This window comes from Argiope bruennichi, chromosome X2, assembly GCF_947563725.1.
Source record: "Argiope bruennichi chromosome X2, qqArgBrue1.1, whole genome shotgun sequence".
Classification (NCBI taxonomy): domain Eukaryota; kingdom Metazoa; phylum Arthropoda; class Arachnida; order Araneae; family Araneidae; genus Argiope; species Argiope bruennichi.
In genome coordinates, this window is record NC_079163.1 from 57,526,203 (window position 1) to 57,552,007 (window position 25,805).

Here is a 25,805-nt window from a genome sequence, read left to right on the forward strand (position 1 = left end):
TTAAAAGTTATTGCTCTTGAACTAAACAGTTCGAAATCGGCTTATTTTTGGATATCAAATTTGACGTTTTCGGACTTGTCATATCTTATCCTGCATTCCATTAAGATACAAAGTTCAATATTCATTACTTTTTCCCACAGGTAAGCAATTTTGTATGTTTTTTTTTTTCTTTTAGAACGCCAATAAGTACCTGATTTCCCATATTACTTAAGCTTATTATCTTCTGACAACGGGAGCCTATTCAGCAAAGTCAGAATTCATATTTTTATCGGTCCCATTTTAATTAAATACGAATTTTTACAGTTCATATACTAAAAAACCCATTAATAACCAAATAATAAACAAACCAATCAACAAACTCACGTGTGAGTGACTAAACACCGCGCTGCTTCCGCAAATTGAATGTTGCGCTTCTCGCTAGAGAAATTTATTCTATTCTTTAACACGGTTATAACAGTCTCGCACATCATTAGTTGCAATCCGGGAACCTCATGGAAAGAGAACAAATGTTTCTGAAATCGTCATCTGTACAGAAAAATGGGGGTGGGAGTAGAAAAGGGACGAGTTTCCCCGAATAAACAGTTGTTTCGTGTTTGGTGCTGTAGGCTACAATCTTAAACCTTGAAATGTTCAGTGATCGGCTTTTTTTATATGGAAGAAAAAGTAACAAAGAAACAAAATTCTTTTTATTTTCCCAGGTTTTATGAAAATTTTCACATCTGAATGTTTTTTTAAATGAATTTTTAAATTCTAAGTATTTTCCCGGTTTTTCTGGTGCTGTGGCAACCCTGTGGCTTATTTTATCATCTTCTGCCGCATAAAACTCTGCCATTTTAGGGTGAAAAGTGCATTTTAGGAAAAGCAAGCAAACGCCTGTAAATTCTGTTTGGAGTTAATATTAAGTTTTATTGTGAAATTAAAACCGCTTGTGATAGGTGAAAGCAAAATGTCATCCTCCTTTAAAAATGTTAAATCTCTTCCAGTTGAAAATCGATCAAATACAAAAAGTTACAACGATTTGGGAAAGATATATTCGTTGACGCGATTCTCAGTTTTTGCGTCAAAAAAGAAATGTTACCATTATTGTCGATAATTATACCATCCACAATCAACCCGAAAATTTAAAAGTGATTGAAACTGTCTTTCTTTCCCCATCTTCAAATGTAACTGCACTTCTTCAGCTTTAAATCAAAGGATAATTCGTGATTCTAAGTAAAAAAAAAAAAATGCTTGAAAAGCATTTTATAAAAGCACTGGATAGGCATGAAAAGAGTAACGGTTTTAGATGGGATTAACTATGCATACAAAAGTTGAAGACGCAGAATCAGAAGAAACCCTTAACGAATGCATCATAAACCCGGAACCATTAGAGACTTTGCTGCAAATCGTAAATGAAAAAGGGTGCAGCGGCAATGACGTTAATGTCTTTGTGAACATTTATAACTACAACGCAATCTGCTCACAAGCGATTGTAAAAGCTTTCACGTCTGAAATTTTAGATGAAAAAATAGTTCAAGTACAGATAGCGATGTTGAGCATATTGATCAAAGCCTACCCAACAAGACAGAAACAAACAAAGACCTGGTGAAAATTCGACAGTAATTTATATATGTTCAAGGAAAAGGAGATAAAGAATTTAAAGCCTGAAGTACATTAAAAAAAGTTATTTCTAGTAAGCAGCATCTTCACCAAACAATCCTGTTGGATTATTTTCATGTACCAAAGTAATTAAAATAAAATAAAATGTAGTAACCATAAAAAGTGGTTTATTTTCCACTCATTCATTTGCATGTATTGTTTTCTTGAAAATCTTGTTTTTACCACCAAATCTTATAAAAATTCATGAAAATATTTCAGCTCTCCCCTTTTTTTTTTTATAAATTCCCATTTCGGGTAAGTCGTCAAAAATATTTGGTCCCTTGAGTGATTGCTTAACCCTTTGACTACACATTTATTTGAACCGACTTTAATATTTGAAGCGCATTTAATTTTTTGAACATGTGAAGGCAGTAGCTTTTACGTAAGAATTAATTTATTTCTTATTATTCAGAATATATACTTCTGCATGATAATGAGATAACTAATTAGAATTACAAAAAAAAAAAAAATCAAACAAATAGGGAACGTTTTGATACGTCAAATGTACCCAAAGGGTTAACAAGATTTTAGTGCATGTTTGAAGATTAAACCGAACATATCAGAAAAATTTAAAAACATAAATTAAATATTTGCATTACAAGAGTAGTTATGATAATTTTAGCCAGATACAGGAACACAGATACATGAAACAAAGGAGCTGACTGCAGCAGCAGATAGTAAATACAGACCATAATTTTCATCCCGAACATTAAGCTATTAGGTTCGTGTTCAAACGCTAGAAAGTCAGTTTAGCAGCTTCTTTGGAAAAATAAGGCTGCTCCTTGATGTTACAACTGTATAATTAAGTTTTTATTGCCTTTAATGTTATAGACATCATAAGAAATTTATTAAAAAATACAGCCAATCAGAAAATATAGTGACTGGTCACTCATCAAAGACTATTGGAGCTTGATCTGAATAAGTAGTTTCCTCCCCCCTCCCCATTTCTGAACAAAACGCAGCGTCAGAAAAGAACAGTGCCGATGTCAAAGATACAAAGGGAACATACTAAAGGAACAGAGGGTCAGTGGAAACACGTTTAATGGGATGATGACGCTAAGAAATCATTATTTGGAAGTGATGGGAGAAAATTCCTGAGCTGTTGAATCGGACAAGTGCATCTAGACTGTATTAAAGTGGCAGCAAAGAACAATACAAATGTTATGATGAAAGCTTTTATATCAAATGCCTTATTCTAGCATTTATGGTTTGTCTTCATATCGCAGAACGCACCTTAAGTGCTAGTGAGTCCACTGACGTCATTCTAACACAAAAACTTCCATTTTCAATCAGGGAACTATTTCCAGATAAAAAAAACCATTATTTTACCAATACGATTCAGCTCCTTGTCACTTAACACTGAAATGCAAACAGTAGTTCTCATACAGAATGTCAGAATTTCTGAGATCGCTGGGATAAACAATGCATCAATGCTGGGAATCTAAACAAATGCATCGAATAAAAAAAAAAAAAAAAAAAAAAAAAAATTGAAGTTATAATTGCCTTGTGGCATCCCATAATAAAGAAAGAGGATTTTGCAAGCTTTTGTAGGATCAATAAAACACTGCAATTGCAATTTTCACACATTTTTCATTAAATAGACACACTTTGGGCAGAGCAATAAATGACGTAACATTTTTTAATATATGTCTGACTGCAATTTTGATCACTGGGATAAAAATAAAATTTCTTTAACATTTATATTGAAAATATGCTTATTGCCGATTAAAAAATTACACAATATATATTGTGTAGAAATGTAGTATAGAAATGTTATATATGTGTAGAAATGTATTTATCATTTTGTTTGTTACATTGACATAAAAATCTTTTTTTTTTCCATTTGTAGATAAGTGCGATACTGATAACTAATTTGAATTTATGTACAAGAATTTATATCTTTATTTTAAACTAAATATTGAACAATTAATTGAATGTAAACATATTAGGGGCTGGTGGTGTGTTTAGTGATGATGACTAATGTCATGTTATTTTATATCACAGAATATAGTCTTTATGATACAAGAAGTAAAATGTTGGACTCCTGCGATTAGTCAAAAGAGTATCTGCAGGACATTTTTTTTCACTGCTTTTTTATGATGTAATTTTTACTTCCTGTTTTCCTGCATAAATGAAATAAAAATTATTCGATCAGAACTTTAGTTTTGATCTTTTATTTTGAAAGCATATTTTAATTTTTTAATATATAAAAGTTGCATTTGGTTTAAAGAATTTTTTTAAATGATCTGCAACCACACCGCTTAGCCAAGCTTCCCTTTTTTTCCAGAAACATACAAAAAAATCCTTTTCTTTAGATCGATCGTGATTTATAATCATGTTTTCACTACGTTGTAAAATCTCCCTGGCAAGCTTTAAATTCTTGTCCTTATTTTTTTACAAACACTGCGCCTCCTGTTCTCATTTAATATTGATGTGCGCTGGCATGCTACACGTTAATATTTTAAAATTTTGTAAATAACTTTTCCTTAATAAATTAATAATCATATTTTTATATTACTGAGGAAATATTATTCAAGGATCACATTTTTTTAAAGTATACACTTAATAAATAGGACAAATATATTTGCATAAGAAAAAAAGTTAAAACAATAGTATTCTTTATAGAAATACCATGTTGCTGTTAATTCCAGAATTTTAAGATTATTAAAAGGATTATTTCTTTTACAACATTCAGAGTGGATACAATGAGGCATTATTAGCTGCAAATACTTCAATTACTTGATAACTTGTTTCTGGATATGTTCTTTATACTATGCAAATAATTACTGTCTTTATTTTATAAAGAATGAAATGATATCTCAATAAAAGACGTATTTTCCAGTTCAAAACAGAACTCGGTTCATTTTTATAATGAACATTTTTTTTTTTTTTATGAACAAATTTCATCAGAAAATTCTTGCAATAAAAAGAATTGTCTATTTAGTCAATTATCTGAGGTTCTTTCTTTCTTTCTTTTTAATGTATGTGATCAAACCCAGAAGTGCCCATGGACACGAATATGTTTCTTTCTTTCCTTGAATTCAGCATTGTTTTTAAAGAATTGTATTGGTCAATGCATTTATTTTTCTGTTAGTTCATCCTTACTTGTTTCAATACGATTTTAATGATCATTTACAATTTGAATGTTCTTGATCATAAAGCAGTTATGAGATCGGAAGCTTTAAATTTTCTTTTAACTTTTTTATTTTGTATCTGGCAATATATCTAAGCGGAAATGTCGATTTTAGCGTTTTTGGAATCGACTTTTAACACTATGATCGATTAATTTTCTTTACTGTAAATTTATTCATTTTATAATTCATCAAATCATTTATTTTACTTCTCAGTGTTTTTGTATGGCAGAATTTATTACTTTATGAAGTTAAGTGTTCTTTTTTTTTTTTCCTTTTCTTTTTGTCCCAATCCTTATCATGTCTATTTCTGCCTGCTAAATGATCATTACATTTTTCAAATTGAATTTAGTAACTACTTTTTTATTTCAATGTTCGTGAACATTATAGATAAAGAAGATCCCACTGCAAGGAAACAAAATTTTTAATGTTACTATATAATTACATCTAAAGTGTACTACATAATTATATATTTCTTAAGCATGCTGCCAATGTGTGTGAGATTTTTTCACTACAACTACGTTAGTTAATCCGTGACAAGCATATCTCAGGTATTGAAACAGGATAACAGTCAATTTAGAAGGGTACAATTTTTAGCTATTTCATAGTATAGTTGGAAGAAACTGTCTAAATAAATAGACAAATAAAAATTAAATGAATACAACGCAAAATGACAGGAATTCAGATTTACTGAAGCATTGGTATCATTAAATAGTATCGAACCCCTAATAGAAGGATGGAACTCGTTTTTTCAGTCCTGAAAGTCAGGATAATACAAGTGGTTATGTGTCTACATAATCGCAAACCTCAGGTGGAAATACGCCACTGGTAATCATTCGCTACTACATTGGAAATAAAATTAAAGAACAAGGTAAAAATAATTATGAGTGATGAATTCATTATCGCCACCTACTTAAGTAGAAATATCGTTTCCATTCTGATGTCATGCCCAGACATGTTTGCATAATATGGATTCAATGTTAAATTTATATTATTATTTTACTAGTCACTTTTGGTGACCAGCTGGCTCATTTCAGGTTGCATTTAAATTTGATTAAATCTGATATGCACAACTTGATCCCTCATTAGATTGTGCTTCATTTGCTAGTGTTCCCACTTTATTTAATACCTCCGGGCATTATAAAAAATGTCGGCTACTTACCATAACGATTGTTAAAATTAATCTACTATGTTTGGAAAAAAGGCGATTCAACAAAAAAACATGGCAAGCAAAATATCACGGAATTTTTATAGAAATATATACCAGAGGGGGAAAATACTATTTTAAGTACAAAGATACTTTGTCATGAAGGGAAAACATAGATGTTTAGGTCTGGAAGTACACATTATCATAATATTTCTTGTATAAATTAAGTTTTATCCGAGTATAAATATGTAAGAAACAAAGATCTGAACTTTTCCTGCCATTTGTTGTTTTTATGATTTATCAGAAACTGTACCATCTTTATAATAATCTTTATAATATAAGAGTAATAAACAGAGGTTGGCTACAATTTGCAAAGAAGCTACTTAATTAGAAACCACTTACCATGAAAGATTAATGTTAATGTAAGAAGGATTAAAATAATTGTATACAAATATTATTATACAAATGTAATCAGTAACTACATCCATATCTATGAATTATTTTCCTTTAGTGCTACTAACATAATATTCTCAGAAATTAAAGTTTTTGATGGTACGATAATAAGAGAAAATATTATGTCATTTATCTTTGTTTTAAAATCATTTTTTTAATCTGCACTAAATTTTATCTGTTTTTAGCAGTAACTATAAATATTTATTAACCCCCTTAGTGACGGTGGTACGCGGAAACAAGTGCTCCTACAAGTGCTCCTTTATATTCATAGGCAGTGTTTCGTTCTTTATCTTGCTTCGAGCAAACTACGCATATTCTAAGTTTTTGATCATCTATTTTTACTCTAAATAATTTAATATTTTATTACTGTCATCGGAAATATCCATAGATTTATCATTATTAAATTTACATACACCCCCCCCCCTCCTCGGAAAGGTAAGCGGTGTAGTAGCCATGACTGCACAAATGAAACTGAGAGGAAAAAAATCCTTACCAGAATAACATCCTACCCCAAATTTGATATTTTCAAAAATCTTATTGTTTCACAGGAACTTTCCCAACCTTTATCTGACCTCGGAGAGATAGTAATGTATGAGATAAACCATTTATTAAAAACATGGAATAGTAACACTATCTAACAGAAATCACTGCATTCCGAAAGCCAGAAATAAGGATGTGGCATTCGCCTCAGGAGAATCCAGCGATGACGCACTTACGAGCGTTCATCTCGAGGAGATTAATGTGAGTCTACATTCGTATACAAATGAGCTTCTCAATAACACGTAGGGGTGAAAATGTGTAGAAAATGTCGAAAAGCGGAAATTTTTAGATGCTATTTAATTAAATTTAACTAGTTTTTTTAAATTTATCTATTTAAATAGAAGTCAAAATAAAAATAATCCAGGGCAAAAATTTAAAAAATGCATATCGCTTGACAAATCTGAGAAGTCAAATCACTTTATTCTTACCAAATATGGACGACCATATCATAAAATGAAATCTAAAATAACTGAAAGATTATAAATTCTTCAGGAGACAACTGTTTTAAATCAATTTTTTAAAAATATGATCTACATTTAAATTAATATTGAGACTTAAATTCGAAGCTTGAGGTCAAAGTCCCACTTCTTTTTGAGAAGGTCTAGTCACTTTATCGTATTTAAAGTAAAAAAAAAAAACGTAAGTACAGAGTATTCATAAATAACTTTTCCTGCTGTTCACATTTATTTCATATGCAAGCTCTAAAGGCACGGAAGATAAATCCATCAAAAAAAAAAAAAAATAGAGATTTTGTTGCAGGTTGAATGAAAATAGATTGGTAAATACAATGAAAATATCAGGTAAATACATAAAACCTATTTCGATATATGAGATCGTAACTACCATAGCATTCAAGGTATAAAATTTTGATAAGGGTATTTTGAGGTATGCATTCTTTTACGATTACAAAAACAAAATTTCAAAAGGCAACAAAAGCTTTTTTGTTGTTGTAATTGTTGGAAAGCGTTTGCCATAGCAAAAAACATTAAATAGCGTAGGAATGGTACCTGCCGAACGAAAATCAACACCTGCTAATCAGACTAAGAAGAAAAGAGAAAACAATTGTGGTGTGCCTCCCAGAGACTGTGAAGATCAACAGATTCCTTTCGGCATGGTGCGTACTTTGGTTCTAGAAGGTTGCCACTCAAAACTGGAAAAACATTCCCTGTACGTATATTCAAGATGAGGATATTAAGCTTATTATTTTCTAACCAATCAAGCAGTACGCAACAAATGGATTTTGCGGAACTCATCAAATTCATTCAGCAAATTCAGGAATGATTTTTTTATCCGTCTAATTCGTATTAAATACGGATTTTGAGCAGCTCATTGTTTTAAAAATAGTCCTTAATCTGCTTTGAATAAACTGAGTTTTTCATATAATAAACAAAATAATCAATAAAATCAAGTAAGGTCAACCACCGCGCTGCTTCCGCAGACTGAATATGCAAGCCAGAAAACCGTTTATATTCTTTCATGCAGTTACAGAAGTCTCGTACATGCTCATTAGCTGCAATTCGGGAATTTCATGGACAAAGAACAACAGTTTCGTAAATTTTTCTCAAAATATTTCTCTTACTCAATCCATGAGGCAAAATATTTCTCTTACTCAAATATATGCACCTCTTTATCTTTTCAAAAATATTAAAGCATGTTCGCAAACACAGATACCACTATCAGAGAACATATGTGAAAATATTTCCAATGTATCATTGAATGTATTAAAGGACAAATGTGACGCAACAAGTTTGAATGAAAGTTCAGTTTTATATGATTGTTCTTGAACTAAAAGTTTCGAATTTTCGGACATCAAATTTGACGTTTTCAAGTTGACATATTATCTTCTCCAGTATTCCTTTCAGATACAAAGTTCAATATCAATTAAAAAAAAAAATAGTAAGCAGCTTTCTCTATTTTCGTGTTTTGGCATGACTAAAAAGTGCTTGTTTTCCCATATTATTTAAACTTATTCTCTTCTTACAAAGCAGTACACAGCAAACGGATTTTGCGAAGCTTCTCTAACCCATTCAGCAAAGACAGGGATGATATATTTATCCATCCAATCCGTACTAAATACGGTTTTTGAACAACTCACTGTTTAAACAATTTTCGAATCTACACTGAATAAGCTCACAATATTTCAGATAATAAACTATTCAACAAATCCATGTGTGAGTAACTAAATACTACAGCAATGTTTCCACACATTAAATGTTACTCTTCCCGCCACAGAAATTTATTCTGTTCTCTCATGCAATTACAGCATTCATATTAGCTGCAATCCAGGAATCTCATGGAAAAAGGTTTCTAAAATCGAAATTCGACTGATTTAAACAGAAAAGAGTAGGAGGAGCGAGTAGAAAAGGAGAGAATTTCCACAGTCGCGAATGGTATCTCGTTATCGAAGCTATGACTACGATCTTTTATTCTTGCAAAGTTTAGAGATCGGCATTTTTTTTTTTTTTAGTTGAAAAAAAGGAATTAAAAAACTTAAATTTCCAAATACTTTCCCTGTTTTTTAGAAATTTTTTATATTCTTTTATTTTCCTGGTGCAGTGGCAACGCTGAAGATTTTTAGAAGGGCATATAATATGGGCTCGCACTTTTTCCAACAAAATGGTCACTACAACATTAATATAGAATTTATATTATGTTTAAATGGTTTTTTAAGGGAATAATATCTTTCCTCCCAGATAACTCATAGATTATGAAAAATAGTCGGTCACGTAATTTTTTTTTACAAAGAAAGGGGGGGGGAGGAGGTTGAAATGCGGAAGCAAGCACTCAAAAACGTCAGTATCAATTCATTTTTAATGATACCGAAATGCTATAACTATGGAATGGTGTAATAAAACTTTTGAAAATATGAAAATAAAATCTCAAAAATAATCTTACTTCATTTCGACTACGCTCCATAAGCTCAACAGCACACTGGCGCTTCTTAATCATCTCATCTCCACTTTTTCTATATACAAAAATCAAAAGTATTTTAAATTTAGAAATAAATCTCTCATAACTTATTTAATGTCAAATTATGATATTTTAAATATTTCCAGAAAAGTAAACAATTATAAACAGAGACAGTTAAATGAAAAAAACAAGAAGATTTCTTTATTATAACTTGACTATTCTAAAAAATATCTAATAATAAATCTAGTAACTAGTCACCAATAATATCCCTGCCTAGTAGAAACGAAAAGAAAATACAAATAATAAGGATAACATTTTAAAATATCTACAGGAATATCAGAGTTGGTGAATATCCAAAAGAATTAAATATCAAAAATAGGAATAAAAAGCATTCATTCATAGATGCACCCCATAAAATGATAACTGAAGGTTTTCCTTCCTTCTTTATGAAAAATTTATTAAATCAGCTCATCCAACAAGAGGGGGAAAAAATCTACATTAGAGAGTCATTTACTAATGTTTGATCAATTTAAAATTTTCAGTAAGAGGTTAAAAATTTTGATCTTTAATGCTGTGCCAGTTCACAGATGTTGAATTTAGGATGTGTGGATTCTATATGTAACTGTCTAGTTGAAAAGATGACTTTACACAGACACTGAGTTCTGTCGTTACATGAAAGATGAAAAACATATCAACAGAATTCAAGCTAGAACATGAATTTTGATGGCATACATTGCAAGAATTACCCAATATCCTAAAGCAGATTCCATTGAAACATAAAAATGTAGAATTCGAAAAATACAAGCTATCTATACTGGACATGAGACATTTTCCCTATTATTTTGTTTATTAAATCCTTAGGGAATTTGCCTGTTGAAACCACTGAGAATATCTTGTACAAATATTTTTGGTATGTGCTAAGAACAAAAAGTCGATTCCGTTAAGAAATGTTGAAACAGAACAACAGGCCTTTTCTTCACAATTTCTAGACCTTTGCACATCCTCCCTGAAAATGATTTAGATTAGAAAATGATATAGGCGACATGCTGCCATCAATATATACAAAGAAATCTCAGAAGGTTAATTTGCTCTTGCACAACAGAGCACTGTAATGGATTATCTAAGTATTAAGCAGATGTATAACGCATATTTACAGATGCTTTGTCGCATTCAACTGCCAAGACTCCATAGTCATATTTAATTCCCAGAAGAAATCAGTGAATGATTGTTCAGTGCATTCAGACATACCAAATTTGATACAATATAACTCAAGAAGCCTAACCCGGTTTCATTATCAATAAAATATACATGGAATTCAAGAATGCATTTTCAATATATTTTCCATCCATTTTCGATATGATTAAAATTTTATTTTGTTGACCCATCGAAATATAAAGCAGGTATTTGAAGGAATTTATCTTCTTCTGTGATCAATTTTGGAGAAACCTTGCATTTTCGGTGAAGCTTATTTTTATTAATTTCTGAAGTATGAGAAAGCATGAAGCAATAGTTATCTCAGCCGTGCCTGAAACTCATATCATATGTTTTTGAAATTAAAGTGCAGTTTATCATATTACTAACAGCAGTAGACTTATCGACAGGAGTCTCCAAGACTGCAGATTGCTACATTAGCTGGGAGGCATTGTCACAGTCCGATTAACTAGAATCACATGGAGTCGTCAAATAAAGCTTCATTATGAAACTGGGACAATTGCTGTAGCATTTTTCTTTACAAAGCCCTTTTATTCACTGTAATCATATCTACAATCCCACTCATGATTCTTCTAGTGGTTCGTTGGTTGATTAGAAAGTGGGAAATACATTCATTGATGCTCTATTTGTAGGATGAAATGTCACATGATATATCGTTGATACAACCCAACTCGTCTAATTTCTTTTTTAGTATTTTACGGTAAGAATATAAAAGATTTTTGCAACATTGTTTTAGTCAGGAGTTTTCATTACTAGCAAGTTAGGAAATGAAAACCCTTGACTATATCTTCAAATTCTGCAAAAGTGTTAAGGATGTTAGCAAGTAAAATAGATTTAGTTTCGAAAGCAGAGAATGCTTCGATCAAAAGATTGTACACTTTTTTTTATATAAATTTTGCAATCATTGTCAATATTTTTCAATTCTTTCTGTGAAAGAAGATAATCATAGAACAATTTCTTCGTGCCTTCGTACCTATGAATTCTAAATACTCTTAGTCTCAAAGCTTATCTTGGTGTTAGCTGGGACTTAAGAATCATATCAAAGGACATTGACCATCCTTAATGCAAAGCGAAAGATCCCTTTGAATTATCTCTTGCAGGTTAGCGAAGTGCTAGAATACCAGGTGAATCAGTACACCAGGAACCAGCTGTGCACCATTTGTATATATGAATTTTAACATATTAGGTCACCATGTACAGCCAACAAGTGGGATTTTTAAAATTCCTGAAAAGCAAACTTATTTGTCATCCAGGATGCGAAGGGGGGAAAAACACCAAAGGCAGAAATTCTGGGAAAGTATGAGCCTAAAACAGACCAGATTACTAGGATAACAAACGGTCATAACACCACCTGGTGATGTGCCCGCCCCTGAGGAATATAAACAAGAGTAAAAGTCTGACAGTGGATTCCTTGTTCAAGGAATAATCAGAGATAAGTAATATCTACTACGTCCGATTTGATGAAGATCAATATAATAAAAGTCATAAGTTTTCCAATAAGAAAATTTTTATGTTGAATATGGAGACATTTGTAGTTACTCTAAGCTTAATGCAGTTAAAATATTGTAAGCTCTTATTTAAAAAACAAAAAGGTTTATATGAATGATGTTCTAGCTTCTGCAAATATAATGTTGAAAGTTACGATATAAATATAATATCCTAAAATAATAACACACAAAAAAAGCATTTGCTCCAGCAGGTTAAGATCTTGCACATAAAAACAAAATGCATGTTCGTGATTAACTAAAAGTATCATTGTGAACTGGGTTTATTTCAGGAACATACTCTTCCTTGCAAAACCACAGATCATAGAGCCACAACCCATTTTAGAGATGACAGCATATCTGTAGATTTGGGATATAAAAACTGATTCTGCATCTTACAAACTGTAGTTGAAAAATCTGTCTGTCCAGAATTTAAGAATTCATTCATATTTTACATTGCATGCTATATTGGCAATCTGTAGAATTGCTCTAATTCCATTTTTTTTTGATACAATAAACCTTAACTGTTGACATTCATCAAAAATTTCTGTTTCTGAAGTATGTCAAACATTATCCACCTTATCAACCTACTATCAGTCAAACCTCGCCTAACCAGCACCTCTCACAAGGAGTAATTTGTGTAGCGAACACCTCCTATAACAAGTAAAACAAAATGTAAATACTCCCTTAACGAGTGATGAAGAGACACTGGGGTTAAGGAGAAAAGTTAATGCTGTTTTGAAAAACAAGTGACGAAGAGACATTGTGACTTCACAGCCAGAATATTGTCTGCTTCCCTTAACTATCTGTCTGTGTTTAATACTTGTTTGTTGATGCAGTTTTTTCTTTTCAAATTAAAAGCAGAATTGAAAAATATAAATTGAAGCATCAAAAAATGCGAGACATTTTGGTAAGCGTCATGGTTTCACAGTTCCATATTTGAGAAGTATTTCAATAGCATGCAAGCACAAATATAAACATGATTAAGGGCTGCATTATATGTCATAGCAAGATTTTGTGGAGGAGATTTCGTCCGGAATGGAGGAGATATAGAATAGCATCAGCCTACCAGTGAAAGGAAGAAGGTGCTGAAAGCGCGGAAATTGCTACACAGTAGATTGTGAAAAATCACTTTATTTAGACAGTACCTATGTCCACAATAAATTTATATAACGTAATACTGTCTCATTTTCATCAAAATTTGAAGCACAGGGCGAAAACTAATGTTTTCATACAACTTTCTCGATAAAAAGCCATTCATTATAAATTATCTTATTGTTAATCTGTGCGAATATTCTTTCAGGAATGGCACACATTGATCCTATGGAAAAAAACTGTTTCACTTAACAAGCAATATACTGGGGCAAATAATATTCGTCAAGCGAAGTTCCACTATATTTGGATGTTTATGTTACAGCAAAAGGCAACTGTAACAGGAATATCTATATCCTTTATTTCTGCAATGAGAAAATTTAGTTATATTCATGTATACTTGCAGATATAGTTTCTATCAGCAAGTCGTCAAATAAAAGGTTTTAATTGATCTGGATTCATAACCAATTCCTTAAGAAGTGTTTTTCAATAATAAACGGAAAGTATTTAGAAAAATTATCTATCCAGCAGAAATATAATATCAGTCATTATATTGTATCTGAAATCTTGATGTCAGTGATTTGAAAACCCATAAAAGTTTGATTCGAATTTGGGTTCCTACGACCCTAGTCATCTTGAAGGTTTATAAGGGATTACTGATTCAATTACTGATGCAGGATTTTTCAGCCTCGGAATTCATCTAAGTGCCAAGGACCGTTATGCTGAAGGTCATTTCCAAAACTGATCACTTTTAGTGCCAATCTCCAGAAGTTGACTACATAGTCTTAAACTAACAGATTAACCACTTAAATGACTAATTTACTAGTTGACCACAGTGTTCAACCACAAGAACAAGACCACACTGTTCAACCCACCTAAAGGAGTTAAACACATTGCAAACACATGGGAGTTTTAATTCACGATAAAAAGCAAGCACGCAGTAGGGCAGTAATTCTAACAGAGAGACCATCTCTGATGAAGGAAAAGGAAAAAAAAAAAAAAAAAAAGATGAGGGGGGATGCAAGCTTCAAAAGACACCAAATTACTAGGGTACCTCAGGATTGAGATGATTGTCACATCTGATGAAAATATGTCTTCGAAAGTTCTGTAAAGTGGAAGCAAAACTATGCCAAGCTGTTGGAAAAATTAACAAAAGCAGGAAAATGTTACTTTGCTACTTAATGTAATAGCTTCCTAAGCAAAAAGTAGTGAACCAAAATACAGACAATTTTAATTACAGACAGATACAGACAGACATACTTACAGACAGACATACTAACCCTTTTTAATGAGGAAAAGATAACAATAAATGCTTTTCAAATTTAAAATAAAAAAAATGCAAGAGAGTCAGCAAAATTCATTCACATAAGGCACCATTATTCAGATAATAACGAACACATTCATATTCAGATACTTATAACTTTTTTAATACTTCAAGGATATAAAACAAAAACTTATGTTATTGCAATGTTAAAATAAGTAGATTCAAACTGCTGCAATACAATTTCTGTCAACATTTTATGAATACAGATGCTATTGGAGGGAAAAAAAAAAAAAAATGCTGCCCTTAGGTCAGGATATAATATATGCTTAGTAAACTTTAATATTTTGATAAATGGATTCACTGGCAGACAATAAATTTTTCTCTATTTTCAAAACTGATACGGGTATAATGCAATCTGATGGTAATGATAATCATTTCCTCAAATCTATTAAATATACTTACAATGGTTTAAAAAGAAATTTAAAAAGTTTTTAAAAAGCAAAATATATTACTTTTTTTAAGTGCAATATAAAAAAAAATCTGGAGATCAAAGCACAACATGAGGCGCTAATTTAAATATTCTGTGTAAACTAAAAAATAAATAGCATTTGTTACATTTAATTTTAAATGTTTAAGATTTTTTCTTTTGATATTCATTTTATTGATATTCTTCACGATATTATTTTCAATACCTCATAATTTTAATTTTGACCTTATATATTTTTCAAATTATATTTCACAATTACAAACACATACAAAAAAAAGTTCAATTTTTAAAAGCTTCGGTTATTATTATCATTATTATTTTTTTTACTTCTTAGTCATTCATATATTTTAAAATTCATTATTATGATATCTATGATGGAATCTAACAATTAATTTTTCTCAAATTCTTTGTAGATCTCATGTTGCATCAAAACTAAACAAAATCAAGTGATTAAAAATTAAGTTGAGAAAACATTAAGTGATTGTACTGATAATAATAACACGCAACTGCACAGAATTTTATAACTCCAAAAGATCAGGAAATGAGCGAAAAAAACGATATTTTTTTAATAAACGATATAAATTCCAACATTGCAAAAACACGAAAATAATAAAATAAAAGCAGCAGTATTAATTACAAACATTTATATATTTCAAACTCTAAAAAATCATTTGAAATTTATGAATTCAAATTGAGAAAAATTCTTTTGAATAATATTTATATGCATGCAATCTTACCGATAAAATAGCACATAAGCTTCACAGTGTCTAACCATTTCAGCATCTACAGCTGTCACATACTGATCATCAAATTCATACCATTGATCATTCAGATAATTAAGGCAATAAGCTGTGTAATGTCCAGCTAAAATGAAACTCATAGGTTAAGTTGGATATTATATATGAAAATGTTAAATGAAAATAGGAGATAATTTATACCATATGTACTATATTACCTAAGTTGTATACAATACTATTCGTATAATAAATTCATAATAAAAGTAGTAATGCTAAGGAAAAAAATTTCTACTAGCACAATATTAGAGAAATATTTAATTTTTTCCATGTATAAAAAAATGATTCGAAAAGCAATTGAAAGAAGATGCTTATATATTGTACTGAGATATTTTAAGGAAATCGGGCTAAAAATAGACTCCTAGTTGGAAATGGATTTGTCCTTCGATCTTGGCAGCATGCTATCGAAAGTTGGTGATTAAATTTTTTTGCAAGAAAATGAATCCACAGCCAATACAATGCGTAACTTCCGGAAAGGACTAAAAGCTTAAAAAAAAAAAAAAAAAAAAAAAAAAAAAAAAATCCAATTTCGTTGGATAGGATGTTGAATTTAGTGCGACATTTCGAAGAAACTGTGAATTGGGAGAATCGTCCAAGAAGTGTCAGACCATCCTCTTGGACGAGGATCACGTTCATTTTGTAAGTGTTATGGAGGAATTAGCAGCTGAAACATCAATAGTAGTGCTCCTAAAGCTAGGAGAATAACGGGGATTTCCGGAATCGTAGATTCAATATATTCTGTATGAAATCTTCGATCTGTATCCATACAAGTTACAGGCACTTCTTCAGTTATTACTAGCAGATACAGATAAAAGATTAAACTAGACATATTATTTATAGAGAGAACAGATACTTCAAAGTCGCTCGTACAAATGGGACATGATCTACAATGATCGCTGACCGTCATGCGAATAAAATAACTCTCATTACATGGTGATGTCTATACGGAAAACAAACGTATCTGGTCGACTGCCCTTAGCTGTAACAGACGTAGCGAACGCATCACACATGTCAAACACTATATGGTGGTGGTCGTCCTGAAAACTTTCTTATTTAAAAATAAATGAGGAGTATCGTGTTATTGTAATCCGTTTCATTGCCTGTTTCAGTGTACTGATTTGCATAAAACGTCTCAGTATGACGGGTGAGTGCCCTCTGTCAATTACTTAAGGAATCAATATTTTTATACATGGAATAAAAAATTAGCCGTCTTTTTGATTATATACATGCAAATCAAAAAAATTTCCGAAGATTATGTCTTTTATTATGAATGTTTAAAGTTTGCGTGAATTCATGACGCACCCTATACATAGTAGTTTCATTTTTCATAATTATATTATTGCAAAACTTCTTCAAAAATCATAGATGGAATATATTATCTTAAAAAGAAAAACAATTTTATTAAAAGTAAATGCACTTACATCCGGCTGTTCCATGATGACAAATCACAGATGCCAAATCATAAGATGTAACTCCTCGAGGATAAGCTATTACAAAAATTAAATATTAAAAATTTAGCACATATCATAGAAATTAAATATTGTTAAAGTTAATACAGAAATTGAAGGAACGCCCAATAATTTGAAATAAATAGAAATTCAAAATTAGATAAAAGCACAAGATTTAATAAATCTGCTTACAAAAATAGCTTCTTCCTGAATATTTTTAAGATTTCTATTTCATTTTACAAACATTTAGCTGTGTGATGTAAATGTACAGACTTTAAACATTTTCATTTCCCAAAGTAAGATTTTATATGAATTACTACCCTCATAATAGAAATACATGCTACTGGTACTTGAATGAAATATTGATATCGAATGTTTACCAATCAACTAAAAAAAAATTCTATACTTACATTTATGGAGAAATGGAGACATATCTAAGCCTTCCAATGGGAAAGATACATAACTACCGATTTTCGAAGAAAACATCACTTCATGTCGAAAACGTTTCAGATGAATGCACAAAACCTACAGAGAGGGAGAAAAGAATGACAAGACACTATAAATACAGAAAATAACAGGCATCAAAAATAAGTAGCAGGAAAGTGTTGCAACCTCTGGAAGTTCTATCACTTTTGAATATTTTATTCCATTCCTAAGTTTTTTGCATTTTTCACAGCTGTACATATTATCACCTTTCAATTCGTCTGCAGAAAAAAAGGCAGCAAGACAGTCTTGTAACGTAACTGAAGGTCCCCAGAACCAGCTAAAAAATTAAAAATAAATAAATAAGACACATAAGTAATAAATAATTAGGAAAAAAGGATTTTATTATGCAAAAGGGTTGACAATTTTGATTTTCTGACACAGTGTTGAGCATGTACTTTAACCCCTAGTTTTCAACCTGATGATTGACTGCATGCTACCAGGTGTAATATATATATATATATATATATATATATATATATATATATATATATACACACACAAATACAAATTTAAATTATATATTTGTTACAATCTGAGCCCAAAATCAGCACTTACTTAAAAGTGACTGAGAAACACAGATACACCGCTTTCCAAAAATTAGAACATCTTCAAAGTTACGAAAATTGATTTTTTTTTATAAGTTCCTATTAAACTAATGTTTAAAACAATTTTTAATACTAAACAATTTTAAAAGTAAATTTGCTATAAATAAATGACAATACTCCATTATATGATCAATAATTCAATATATACAGTTGTTTAAGGAAAGAGGTTTTAAAAAATATCTACACAAGCACAATCGTTGTGCATTTAATTCACATTCCAACTGAAATTTATCATCAATACAACTTCACATCGTGAAACAATAGTCTTGAAAATATGCACTTTTAATATAAGTTAAATTTTGGACAATAGTTAGTTATCAGGCACAAATCAATAGTTTCAAGCTTTATTTAAGACATACAATTGATCAAAGACTATGTTGTGTTTATTGTCATCTTTCCACTCAGTAATTTAAGCCTTTTTCAAAAGTTGCTATAATCCCAAGAGACCAACATTGGTCGTCTGCTGGGCCAGGAAGAGGGTTGGTTGCCAGATCTGTACTTTCAAACTTTCTTATTGTCACTGTTTAGAAAACAGGGAATGCTGCAGGGGTTTAAATTTTCCGTATTTTCAGCATTTAAACTAAAGCTGATGCTATCTAAGGGAAAAATAACTCATAACTGTGCACTGAGATTACTTACTTCGAAAAGTTGTTTGGCAAAGAAATTTGTATTTTGCAGGCATTGCTAAAAATCATTTGACATACTTACAAGCACATTATGGCTTAAATGTTCTGCAATATTTTATGGATATCCTTTTGTTAAGACTAGGGATGATGAACATCAAAACTACACATTACATTTGAAAACAAAGTACATTTGACAAATTTGCAATCATCACTTAAAATCATCTTTAGCTCAAATTTTCGAAAACTTCTCAAGAACAATTTTTAGAAAATAAAAACAACGTGTGTTTGCAGATTAAAAAAAAAAAAAAAAAAAAAAGTCCAGCAAAAAAAACCAAATTATATCAGATTGTAGAATATGCAGATGTACTAATTTTTGAAACTGCTGGTTTTATTGGATCTCAGTATGTCTTATACTCCAACATTATTCAAATGCAAATGCAGGTGAATGATTTTGTACATTCACCTTTTTAATGGGGATGATATATGAAAAGTGCATCATTTCCTCAGGGGAATGCAAAATACTGAAGATAAAAACCAACACCTAGAAGAAAAATATATAAATATTCACAGTCTTGAAATATACCACGGAGTGAGTGGCTACAGCAGGCGAAGCTTTTTTTTTTTTATTATTATTATTATTTACAAGAAAATAGCCTCAGAGACTGAATGACTCAAGCTACCAACTTTCAATCCAGTCAACAATAAAAATAAGATCCAACTTAGTATGTTTACCTCCAATCGTGGATGTAAGAAACCTGCATGCTTGGAGTTATCTTCTGATACAGAAAAGATTAGAAAATGAAAAAAAAAAAAAAGTCAGAAGTGGCCTAGGTATCTGCCCGATTGGGCCTCTCCCCTGCAAGACGGAATGAAATGCAGTACATGATGTGCTTCCTCTTAAATAATATTTTGCAGATGTGACAAAGGATGCCAGAAAATAGGTCTTATAACTTATTCCTCTTTAATTGTTTCTTGAGAGAAGCTTATAAAAACTTGTCAGACATCACTAATTTTGAGGACAATATTGATGATAAACATACTAATAACAATAAACGAATTTTCAAATGAAAATAACTCATATTCATATTTACATCTACAACTGGATGTAGAGGACAAAGAGAAGCAGTCAAAACTTAATGTTGTCAGCCAAAGAGTGTGAACAGCATATATTATTACTTTTGACTAATAACTACCCCAAATTCTAGCTTTTGTCCTAAAAAAATTAGCACATATCTTTTAAGACTACAATATTTTCAATTGCTTTCAGACGTAAAAATTTTAAGTTGTAATCATAATGAATGCCAACTGGAAAATAAATGTAAGGCGAGTGTGTTTGTGCAGATAATTTCTGTACAAAATGCATATCATGAAAAGTTGATCAAATGCATACCCTGAAATGTTGATTGTATAAACGACTATTTTGCGCCATATTGTGGAAAACTAAATTATCTTTTAAATAGTTCTCTACGAGATTCGTTATATCGTTGTATAGGCCAAATTAGCAAAAAATTTATGAAGTCACAATTTTCACAACTCTTTGTGAAATTCAGAGTTTTTGGAAGCTTGTATCTATACAGAGTTTTGGTTTCATATTATAACAAATTAATTTTAGTTTAGATTTGTAGTGTTTTTTTTTTTTAACTAAACATTTAAAAACTATTCTTAAGAAAGGCAAAGGGGATTTTTTTTTCAACATTAGGCAGCATGTGGGCATGCACCAAGGTTGATATTTTTTTTTTTTCAAGTAACACTAACAACTTATCAGAAAATCAAAATTACATGACATTTTGTATATCAAAATGCACGTCTAACAAAAAAAAGAAAAAAAAAAAAAACTGAACATTTCTTATTGCTCATAATTTTATAAGCTAAATAATAAATTTCAAGGGAAATATGCCAATCAGTTTAGAAATACATCTTTAAAAAATTACAAACTGCATTAGTTCCAAATTTTTCAATTACTATCCCCTGTTTTCCGTCTTTTAAATGATATTTGCATAATGAGAAATTCCTAAATAAAAAATGTTAGGTAAGTGATTCAAAGTAATTAAAAATATACAAGAAAAGTTTAGAATATGCAAATTGGTCACTTTGTTAATAGTTTCCTTTGTTCAAGATTTTATTTCAATTGTTAATAAGTAACTCTGTTCTAAGAAATGTTAAGGTTTTTTTTAAATACAGTTTACTGTTAGGGCAATAAAACATGACAAATTAAGAAACAGATGCATTTTTTGTTTGCATATTAAAATTTAAACAAATAAACGGTGGATTAACGATATTTTAGAGGCATACTATCAAAAATAATAAAAAATTCCAAATAATTGCAGCAATTAACATTAAATGAAACAAGCATACACCAAAAAATTTTTTGAAGCAACTTAAAGAAAGACCCCAAAAACCTTTTAGTCCCAATTCTGCCCAAAAATATTTTAAAGAATCTTAAGACATTTTTTAAAGTTAATGTCTTTTTACTAGGAAGACTATTAAATAATAATAATTGCTGAATTATTAGTAACTTTAATTTCATTTTAAAAAAGGATTTCATCAAAATCTAGTGACACCATATTTACTCACTAACAAGAAATTCTTATCATTACATTCAATTATTGAATTAAATTTTTATCATTACATTAATCAATAGCATTAAATTCAATATCTATTTATTCATGTATTCAATATTATTAAATTTGTACTTTGTACAAAATTTTTTCTTAATGTGCTCTTTTTCATTTATATATCAAAGATTTAAAAAAATATTTCTACAAGACTAATAGAATGTTCTTTTACTAATTCAAATACAATTTCACGTAGAATCTTACACATATAAATGTTTCCCTCACCTCTATATTTATCTTAAAAACAAAACAAATCCAATGCAAAGCTGAAAGATGCGCTTTGTTTTCATTCCGTTTTAGTGAACTAACATGACAGAGAATTCCTTAATAAAGTTGAGAAGCTCTGCAGAGAAAATGAACTTTTAACAAATAAAGCTGTTCTTTCCGCAGCTTTCGTTTATTGCTACATAGCCGAATTGATTTCCCCGAAACCATTCTCGTACTTTCTAATAAAAGTGCTATTCCCCTAACCTCCTGCAAATAACTGCGGCGATTTTCTTTTTAGGCAATTAATTGCTAGAATGTGGTAAACTATAACTGTAGTAACAAGAGCAAATATCAAATTTCATTTATTTAAGTCACACCGTTAATGAATTATTGTGTTTATATGCACGCAAAAGTACAGGTCAAGAAATCGCCAATCCCTTCAGAGATTCGATATCAAATTTAATATAGATCTACACTGTAGATGCTAAACCTGAGCACCTAATTATATCTACATAGCTCTTCACGTTATTTAGTTACAGTGTTCACTTAAACACTCAGACGCACAGGTTTCCTCTCTGAATGGATTTCATTTAATAGATAATCTAATGTAATAATTTAATAGATTTCATAGAAATCTATAAATTAGGTGAAAAATAAAACCACATATCAAATTTCATTCGTATAATTCAAAGTGTTTTTGAGTTATCGTGTTCAGGGACGGATCAGAATGCAGAGACTTAATTCAAAAAATGCGTTCATAGAAATTCAGGGAGATCTGAAACAAATATTCCTGAAAAACTGAAGCTTAATTTTTTTTTTCTATTATAATACTTACTCTTTTTATATCTTGTATACGAGAAAGTAAAAAGCACTGGACGGATATGGATAAAATTTGGAACAGTGATGTTTTAGACCTTACTCCTTTGGTTGACATAAAAAAATTTTGTGCATTTCAATTCAGAAAAAAATTATAACTTCCTAATTCAAATATTAATGAAAAATTAATTTCAAATTTTTTGAAATATATTGGGGAAAAAACCCCACCTTATTTAACATTATAAATTTCAAATGTTTATAACTCACCAACTATTTACTCACAATTACAAATTTTAATATTAAAGCTATTTTAATCTCGAGAATTCTGCTATATATTCGAAACCGAATGTTGCTAGTTGAAAAAATTGAATTTTAGTAAATATAAATTTGAATACCACCCGTTGGATGAAAAAAATCACATTTGAGAACATACTTACAATTTTATTGCACGATAATTAGTTCCGGAATAACGAAAAGTGCTCGGATAATTTTTTTGATAGACTATACCATTTTACCGGACTACAATGATTAACTCAAAATATAGCAAGAAAAGTATTTTTATATTACACTTTTTAATTTCATCTGCAATTAAACTAAAAATAATTACTATTTATAAAGAAAAACAACGGTCATATTCGATATTTTATATTTTTAAATCTAAGTACGTCAACGTAAAATGCTATTTTATGTTGACGTACTTAAAATACTATTTTACGTTGACGTATTTCATATAATACGTAATTTACGAATTATATGAAAGTCGGACAATTTTCTGATGATCAGAAAATTTTGCAATCAAAAAGTAATAATCCTACATAATAGATTAATGGTATTTTCTTTCTTTTTGAATATTCTATTAACTGATTATGTAATAAAGATTAGCTATAATTGCTTAAAAGCTCAATCTTATAGTTTTTCTAAGATTATTAACTATAAAACTACAGATATTTCATAGTAAATATATATTTCATACAGAAAAATATTTATTATTATTTCGTAAAATATTTATTTAGTACAGTATATCCGAAACCTTCAGATTAAATTTCCAAAAGAATTCTTTGTAACTATAAAAGTCCATGATTAAAACTTTAATTGCTGATAGATACTAGGTATTATTATAACTCATATTTTATTTTAAAGTCATGTTAATGAAATTTTTAGCACATAGATGTTAAATTGATCAAGAGTAAAATTTAGCTTAATAATTTTTGGTACTTGCGTAAATTTACTAATTTCCTAAAAATTCACTAATCTATATCCTTCTGCCACTGATTCACTCATTAGTTACATATTTATTTATTTTTATATTAAGTAAATATCACAATACCTCAAAACCCAACCAAAAAAATTATTGAACCATCCTTGATGACTATAAACATCTGTACATGTTCCACCACTTTTTTGATGGCTTCCTTGTGATGCATGAAGCATATGCAAATGGTCTCTATTAGGAATAGGTAATGACAAATCTTGAAATGTTTCTTTTGTAGTTGAAACCTTTTGGAAATAGAGGTAAAATAAATAATTAAAAAAAACACAAAACATTTTAATACCTAATCCAAAGATATTTTAGTGTGCAAAAGCAAATTAAATTATATAAATCAAAAACGTTTAAATAAATTTCTCTAACAATTAGATGAACTCCTCTCCAAAAGTTAAGAATCGACCCGTTTTTTTCTTCTTACATCCGTTTGAAGAGGAAGTAAAGAGTATGGAGACAACTAATAGTTTGTGTAAAAAATTTGAGATACATTGATGGGGGGGGGGAAATGCAGAAATTAGAAACAAAAAAAGTCAAAACTTTTTTTAGTGAGTAAAGGTTTTATGTTAATAATATCTCTTTCACATAAGACCCTTTTTAAAATTGCACATGTTTTTGAATAATGATTATTTTCAATTTTGAGTATGAAACTGACATTGATTATGTCCAAGGAAAATTATTCGTCAAAAGTGCTTATCATAAGCAGATGCTGCAGGTGGAATAAGGTCTACAGACTTTGGAATTGATTCCAACAAGAAATTCTAATTACAAGGAAATCTGCTTCATGTCGGATACTTGTAACAACTCATCTCATGAACATTATCTGCTTCCTTCAGTCCAAAGGAGAAATGCTATCATGCCCCTACACAAACGCTACATTTTTCAGCAACTGCAAGAATATTTTACAATATAATAAAAAGAAACCATTATGTATGTCCATATGATGCACACAGACCATTTGTGTATGCTTCTTTTATCCTGCTTCAGACATTTGTGTAATTAAAATGGATTGAAAAAACAACAGTGATCGGTACTCTTTATTTACTTTAGAAAATTAATAAAATAACTCGCACCCTGATTCTAGAAATAATAAGGGGCCACGTACAACCAGTCTCACATTAGAGTTTGAGAGAACTGCAGAGGTTGAACCACGGTTTAGGTTAGAATGTCTTTGGGTGGCCACACTGACATGCATAAGCACCAGGGAGGATCTCAGACTGGAGTAGTATATCAAAATTAGAGCTGTGGTCCATATGTAAGGTCTCTATGTCGGCTTCAAGTAAATGGATGATAATGACCAGCCTCATTATACCATCTTTATCACCCAACAACTAGAGAAGCTGCGTTTGGAAAAAAATGGACAGGCAATTTGATCCTTAGATATTAATCTTATCAAAAACTGTTGAACAATCCAAAGAAGACCAGAATTTTCCTCCTGGAATTGTACCTCAACTTGGAAACAGGTTTGCTCCATATATAATCCTATCTTCCCATTCAGACGATAGATAACTTAAAACTTAGCATGGAAGACAATGCCAAGAGTGAATTTCAACTAGAGGAAGAAATATCTATTATTTAATACCCAGCCT

General features: G+C 30.3%; 1 protein-coding gene across 1 annotated transcript in view; it reads right to left on the bottom strand.

Moving 5' to 3' along the window:
* LOC129959990 (ubiquitin carboxyl-terminal hydrolase 33-like) overlaps nt 1-25,805 on the bottom strand; it is a 93,180-nt gene that overhangs the window by 25,994 nt on the left and 41,381 nt on the right. Inside the window, exons 9-14 of the mRNA XM_056072954.1 lie at nt 24,283-24,452; nt 18,213-18,363; nt 18,011-18,125; nt 17,574-17,639; nt 16,096-16,222; nt 9,805-9,874 (exon numbers count right to left, since the gene is read on the bottom strand). Of these exons, the coding sequence (XP_055928929.1) occupies nt 9,805-9,874; nt 16,096-16,222; nt 17,574-17,639; nt 18,011-18,125; nt 18,213-18,363; nt 24,283-24,452 (699 nt within the window). The remainder of the gene's footprint in view (nt 1-9,804; nt 9,875-16,095; nt 16,223-17,573; nt 17,640-18,010; nt 18,126-18,212; nt 18,364-24,282; nt 24,453-25,805) is intronic.